The 7,714-nt window shown below is 38.8% G+C and overlaps 1 protein-coding gene across 1 annotated transcript; it reads right to left on the bottom strand.

Annotated features, from left to right (window-relative positions):
- Positions 1–965: 965 nt before the first annotated feature.
- Positions 966–1,986, bottom strand: LOC135708847 (ficolin-1-like). The gene is made up of 2 exons (XM_065231020.1): positions 1,180–1,986; positions 966–1,117 (listed from the first exon to the last, which is right to left on the bottom strand). Exons 1-2 carry the CDS (start codon positions 1,926–1,928, stop codon positions 991–993), a joined length of 876 nt encoding a protein of 291 aa, XP_065087092.1. The 5' UTR covers positions 1,929–1,986; the 3' UTR covers positions 966–990.
- Positions 1,987–7,714: the final 5,728 nt, after the last annotated feature.

The raw sequence follows: 7,714 nt of genomic DNA, 5'->3' as shown, positions 1-7,714 counted from the left end.
TACGAACCTTTTTGGTGTTCAATAATTTTTCAGTAGATCTCCAAACTTCTGTGAAATTCTGTGAATTTTTAATTTCATTAAATTTCTGAAAAATTTCTGAAGTTTTGTAGTTCTGTTCTCAAGATCTACGAACTACCCTTAAGCTCAATAAATTTCTCCGTAGATATCTGAACCTCTCTGAAGCTCTAAACCATTCTTAGTAGGCTCTCCGACCTGCTGTTTGGCGGGCTTATTCTTACACGCTACGTATTATACAAACACTGTTTTCTTGACCAAGCCATGATCAAAGTCATAACGACATATTTCTGCCAATCACACTGGAAAATAAAAATCAGTCACATCATACACAGGACAATATTGAATAGTGAAATAGGAAATCGGTTTACTGTCATCATGCCGGATGTCTTCAAAACACAAATCAAGCAATCTTTAGCGGTTCATGAAATTTGTGAAATTTTAGGAAAATTTTTTTACTATTTTCACCTCTCTTGCGTCTATTTTGCTGAATGAGTCGAATGAAAATTAAACACAAACCTACTTCGTTCGACAAATCAAACGTCAAATCTAATCATCATGTCGAAAAAGTGTGAACGCATCCGAACATTGCATCCGACAAAATTATCAAGCAGTCCGCTTTAATCAGACCAACATATCAGGTAGTCTAAACGTACGTATCTGTAGCTAAAAAAATCATTCGGAGCAAATTAAGCGATCGTGGCTGTCTCATGATGGTCGTATGAGAAAACGCGAGAGTTACCAGTCTTCTTGATATGTTGTCATCTGTTCCACTTTGAACCTCAGCGGAAAATTATTCGCTTCCCTGTTAACTTCTAAAATTTGAAAGCAGACCCAAACTTGGAACAATAAAGTTGAAGTAGATGAAGTATAGTTGGTGTAGTTATATGGGCTGAATAACGCATTACCAATAATTTAAAACAAACAATCAACATAAGTTTTACTCTACTTATATTTATTCAGTCGATCCTATATTTATTTCTTCTTTCTGATCATCATTTTAGAAGATTTCAGTGCATAATGATAGCCACGGAATGTGCTCCACACCATTCCTGTAGCGTATTCCGAGGTTTGTCCTTTCGAATATTTGCCATTCAAATTACTGCTATAACAAAACAGTACATTAGTATATTTATTTGTAATCAGTTCAATATAAACACTAACCTGGAGTGGCACTTCGAATACCACCAAGCCCCATGATAGTCCAAAGCACAATTACCAGGATGAGTATCGCTGTCCTTATCAAATGTACTAAACATGTTGTTTTTGATTCTCGATATCGAGTTTCCTGCGGTTCCACTATACCCATCAGCCTTCGTCACTTTGTAGACCACCTCTTCTCCAGCCATCTCGAATCGATTCAACTTGGCATAGGTTGAGTTCCCTTCGAAATCTTCCAACAATATAACCATCTCATGCGGTCCAGAGTAGGTCAGTTGGTGGATAATATCCAAACCCAGCCAAAATTCTCCTCCGTTCAGATTGCCAAATCCTCGCTTGTATTCCGTCCAACCCCGGTAGAAGTTAGTAGAACCATCGAAACGCCACTGAATCACAGTCCAGCCACCACCGTCATAATTCTGGTCACAATAGACACGCGCCGTCTCCTGGGGATTGAGTTGCACGTTGAACACACCAGATATTTTCGACGGAACCTTATCACAAGAGTCGTACACATTTTGTAATGAATTCTGCTGAGATTTTATCAGGTCGCGTAGACTGTTTAACTCGGACATAATTGAAGTAGTGCTGTTTTGGAGTGTACGACTTAATTTGGTAAAACGTTCCTCCTGTGTTTCAATTTTAGTTACCAGTATTTCGTACCCAAAACCTTGATTCATCGTGCCGCAAAGTGCGAACGTTGATTTCAGTACTAGCACCAGGATGCTCGAAATAAGTAGCACACTACCCATTTTGGTTGAAAACTGTTCTATCTCATTGATGGTTGAAACACTACTGAACCGAGCGCATATGCTTCCTTGCTTTGAATTGGGGATTTATTTTAATCCGTCGTAAAGGAGAGAAATGAGAGGGCATGAGCAACAATCTCATATTTCTTTGACTGTTTTGATTCTTTCCGATTCTACGGTCGGTGATTCCCAACGCAAAGGAATGATGAGTCATTGTCACCATGCTTGGCATACACAGTTTTGGTCACGAACTGCTCATTTGCAAATAACTTTGCATACAGTTGACGAAACGTATTTATTTTTGAAGCAGCAGATAAAATAGAGGTTGAGCTTGTTATAGATAGCTAAAAAAGAAGATCTTTATTTTAGTAATAAACTGTATTTGTTTTTGCGTTGTAAAAATGAAGTGAGAATTCCTCGCTGCACATCTCGGGCTTTAAGGGTTAAAATTCATTGGTGTTGATTTAAATGTTAAGATTCACCTACTCTTTGCATATTTATAGTAAACTATGATTCTAATCTATCAATTACTTAAAAGAAAAAGAAATTTCAACAACTGAGTGAAAAGCTATTAACAAATGAGCATTAGCCCACAAATCGATTCAGCAGAGTTTTTCCTTTGAGAATATGTATAACATGTTGACTGAAACCGTTTGGCAGCCGATATATTCAATTTTGTCGAGGTTTTGTCAATTTTTGCCCAGTGCGCTCTGCTTCTTGATTCGAATTCCATCATACGGGTTTTAATTCCGCCAAAACACGTTGAATCGTATTTTGACATATTTTGGCATACAGAAAAAGGCAGACTAAATGGATTCGTCAAGAGTGCTTCATTTGTTTTTTTATGCGGGATTACGTCTTTCTGCAACTTATTGGGGGTGCAACCGTAAAAAAAAAACCAAAATCTTGCGCGTTACGAAAATTGGTCAGGTTTTGACCACTTAGAACTCTATCAATAGCGGATGGATTTTAATTCTAAACAAGCCAATCGATTGGCAATTTTTCTACGAATTTGTTAAAATGAACTGTTTTTCAATTTATTTATTTATTTATTTATTTGTCTGCATCAACAGGCTGTGTATAGCCCCAATGATGATTTAAGTAACTTATATAGGTAAATCAAAAAATAAAAACTAAGAATAAAATACATAAATAAAACACACAATCATTCACGGTTAACTGTGCCAGAAAAGAACGATGAGAAGTATCTTCTTAGCAGCTGTCGAGGCATATGGAAATTGAAGATGCCCGAGACTCGATTGAACACTCGTTGCAGCCCACCTATTGCACCGTTCATGCCATAGTTTGTGCGCTGAAGTGGCAATCTCAGCAAAATGTTGTTACGTAGCGCACGGGGTTGGATGTTAATGTTGACTTGCCCCAAGATTGCACTGCAATCAATTCTACCTTGTAAAGTGTCCGCAATGAACAGGGCCCTAGAGGTGTCTCTTCTAGTTTTGAGAGGCTCCAGATCAATCAGCTGGCAACGACTTTCATAGCTGGGCAGATGAAATGGGTCTCTCCAAGGCAGTTTCCGCAGAGCGAATCGAAGAAAACGGCGTTGAACGGACTCAACTCTCTCAGCACCATTGTTGTAGCTTGGACTCCAGACCACAGAACAATATTCCAGAATGGATCGCACCAAGGAACAGTACAGTGACTTCAAACAGTAGATATCGGAGAAATTCTTTGCTATCCTGAAGATAAATCCCAATGTCCTAGACGCCTTGTCGACAACGTACGAGATGTGCTGCTTGTACGTAAGTTGAGAATCCAGAATAACACCCAGATCTTTCATATGGTTCACACGGTCGATTACAGTGCCGATAAGTTTGTATTCAAATGTGATTGGTTCTTTCTTCCGAGTAAAAGTGATCACTGAACACTTAGTGGGGTTAACCACCATTCGGTTCAAATTACACCAGCTGGCAAAGGCTTCGAACTGACGTTGAAGGAAGTGACAGTCATCAATCGAGTGGATTCGTAGGTAGATTTTAAAATCGTCTGCATACGATAGTCGTGGGCCTTCGATGACCAAGTTCACGTCATTGAAGTAGAGTAAGAAAATCAAAGGTCCCAGGTGACTTCCTTGAGGTATTCCTGACGTAGCTAGATAGATATTGGACCAGTTGTCACCAATGGCAGCCATCAGTTGCCGATCAGTGAGATATGAACGAAACCATCGCAAGAGGTTGCCGATGACCCCAAGTCTATGCAACTTGGCAATCGCGATGGCATGGTTTAGCTTATCGAAGGCAGCTGACAAGTCGGTGTATATGACGTCTGTTTGAGCCCTCTCTGCCATGCTTTCCGTAAGATACGATGTCAAACACAGCAGATTTGTGGAAGTAGAACGACCGGAAGTGAAGCCGTGTTGATCACCACTTAGATACTGCTTACAATGAGAGAGTAGAGGCTCCATGATGACTAACTCGAATAACTTCGAAACTGCACTCAACGACGTAATTCCGCGATAATTGTCCACATCCCGTTTGCTGCCCTTTTTGTGGATAGGAAACATATGTGCGAATTTCCAACAAGATGGAAATGTACCACTCGAGATGGACAATCGAAATAGGTGAAGCATGGGCATCAGCAAGCTGGCGATATGCCTTTTCAGGTCAGTCCGCATCGTGCTCTCTTTCCGTGCGGATCTATTTGCATTTTGCTTAAGGAAGTGTTACTACTACCTAAAGCTACAACAAATTTAAACAGCACTTTTCAGTGCTCAACCTGTAAAAATTTTCTACCTTGTTCAACTCCTCTTATTCCTATTCGATCCTTGTTTGGACCCTACCCGAGGTAATCCTTCTTGGATATCGATTTGGAAAATTCCTCTTCGATCCTTCAGATTCTTATAGTAATCTGCTTGGAAGTCGATTTGGATAAAAATTTACTGCCGCCATGGTGCCTAAACGCAAAAGAAAGGGGCAAACTCTTGATCCCCGTTCTGATGAAATTAATTAGAGTAATCAATTTGATTTGCTCACGGATGATGAGAATGATCCATCATCTAAGAACAATTCTAGTAAACTTTCCCGGCTTAATGCCAAGAAGGAAAAGATTCCCCTATTGTTATAACCACTTCCGATTTCCATGCTCTTCACATGGAACTTTTGAATTTCGTGAAAGTTAAGTTTTCACTACAAATTGGACGTCGGGGTGAATGCCGTGTATTGGCTGAAACCTTGGACGGATTTAAATGTCTTCTCAAGTATCTTACTGAGAAGAAGCACAAATTTTTTACTTACGACACCAAAACTGAACGTGTGTTCAAGGTTGTCATGAAAGGACTGCCCAGTGGTGAATCCCTGGATCAGATCAAAGATGAACTGGCAAAATTACTTGGAGTTGTGCCACTCCAAGTAATCAAAATGAAAATGAAATCCCGTCCTGGCGATTCGCGCGGGATTTCTAATGATTTTTATTTAGTTCACTTCAAGTCTAGTGAACTAAACAACCTTAAGGCCTTAGAAAAAGCTAGCCTTATGCTCCATGTCCGAGTGAAGTGGGAACACTTCAGGAAGACTGGAGGAAATTTCCAAAACCTCACTCAGTGCCAGGGATGGGGTCACGGAACTAAAAATTGCTACATGCCAGCTAAATGCATGAATTGTGGTGATTCCTCTCACGCAAAGGACGACTGTCCTGTGAAGGAAGATCCTAAGAAATTTAAATGTTCAAATTGTGGTGAAAACCACAAATCCAATTTTTGGGAATGTACGACTCGCAAAGCGATCCTACAATCTCGTTCTAACCGACAGGTAGGAAACGCTCCACGTTTCCGACCAGGTACAAATTCCTCTGCTGTTAACAACGGTCAGCGAGGAACAAATTCCACATTCGTACCCGTAGGTACAAATATCACCCCTGCTTCAAATGTTTCATCTGTACCTACTCCCCTCGCTGCTAACAATGTTCAGCGAGTTAATGGAGCTACCTATGCTGCTATTGCAGCGGGTAGAAATCAAAATACTAACCAGCGTTCTAACGGAAATTTTGACAATTTTGACTTAGGAAGCATTACTGCCCCTAAAATGGAATTTTTACAGAATTCATTAATTGATATGATTTCTGATATGCTTAAATCTAACTCCATGTTTGATGCTATTCAAACTGGAGTAAAATTTGCTAATAATATTGTTATGACTTTAAAATTCAGTAATGGATTTTAAAGCATTAAACATTTTAAATTGGAATGCTCGATCTCTTAAAAATAATGAAGACGAGCTATTTAATGTTTTGAGAGTTCATAACGTGCATATTGCCGTTATAACTGAAACGTTCCTTAAACCTGACCATAAGGTTAAGAAGGACGCAAATTACTTGATTTATAGAAATGATCGTCTTGATGGACCCTGTGGTGGCGTTGCCATCATTATTCATAGACGAATCAAGCATAAAATTCTTTCTTCATTTGAAACCAAAGTTTTTGAAACTTTGGGAGTTTCTGTTGAAACAAAATTTGGACAACTTACGTTTATAGCAGCCTATTTGCCATTCCAATGCGTAGGCCAGCAAAAGAATTTTCTCAAGGGTAACCTCCAGAAACTTACCCGTCATAGGTCTAAATTCTTCATTATTGGTGATTTTAATGCAAAACACCGCTCATGGAATAATGCTCAAAGCAATTCCAATGGTAATATTCTGTTTGATGATTGTTCTGCAGGTTATTACACTATTCAATATCCAAACAGCCCAACATGCTTTTCTTCTGCAAGAAATCCCTCAACTTTTGATTTGGTCTTAACTTATTCATGTCAACTTTGTAGCCAATTGGTTACCCATGCTGACTTCGGTTCTGATCACCTTCCAGTAACTTTTGAAATATCCCAAGAAATAATTTCTAATCCCAACAGCTTTACTTTCAATTACCATAGGGCTGATTGGGAGCAATATCGAACATTTATGGAATATAACTTCGATCCAAACATTCCTTTGCAAACCAAAGATGAAATTAATTATGCTCTTGAATCTCTGACTACTTCTATAGTTGAAGCAAGAGCTGCCTCAGTACCAAAATGCGAGGTTAAATTCGATTCAATTATAATAGACGATGATCTTCAGCTCTTGATCCGTCTTAAAAATGTCCGTAGGAGACAATTTCAAAGAACACGCGATCCTGCCATGAAAGTTATCTGGCGGGATTTGCAAAAACAAATTAAAAAGCGATTCTCTGCCCTGAGGAACAAAACTTTTGAAAATAATGTTTCTAAATTAGACCCGAGTTCCAAACCCTTTTGGAAACTCACAAATTTTTTGAAAAAACCTCAAAAGCCAATTGCAGCGCTTAAAGAAGGTGGTAAAATTTTGATCACAAATTTGGAAAAAGCTCAGAAACTTGCTAAGCAATTCGAGAGTTCCCATAATTTCAGTTTGGGTCTTACTAGTCCTATTGAGAATCAGGTTGCTCGGGATTTTCGGAATATTTTCTCTCGGGAAAATATTTTTGATGATTCCTGGGGGACTGATTTGGACGAAGTAAGGTCTATAACTAAAAAATTTCAAAATATGAAAGCTCCAGGTGATGATGGAATTTTCTATATCCTCATCAAAAAACTCCCAGAGAGTACCTTGTCTTTCCTGGTAAAATTATTTAACAGATGTTTCCATTTGGCATACTTTCCTGATAAATGGAAAAATGCAAAAGTTGTTCCAATTTTGAAGCCGGATAAAAATCCAGCTGAAGCTTCTAGCTACCGTCCAATAAGTTTGCTTTCTTCAATAAGTAAACTTTTTGAAAAAATAATTTTGAATAGAATGATGCTTCACATCAATACGAACTCAAT

The sequence above is a fragment of the Ochlerotatus camptorhynchus genome, unplaced genomic scaffold (genome assembly GCF_037179485.1).
Source record: "Ochlerotatus camptorhynchus isolate MF236.1 unplaced genomic scaffold, CSIRO-AGI_Acam_v1.1 ptg000033l, whole genome shotgun sequence".
Lineage (NCBI taxonomy): Eukaryota > Metazoa > Arthropoda > Insecta > Diptera > Culicidae > Ochlerotatus > Ochlerotatus camptorhynchus.
Note: the sequence above shows the minus strand (reverse complement) of the source record. Positions and strands in the feature narration are given on the sequence as shown.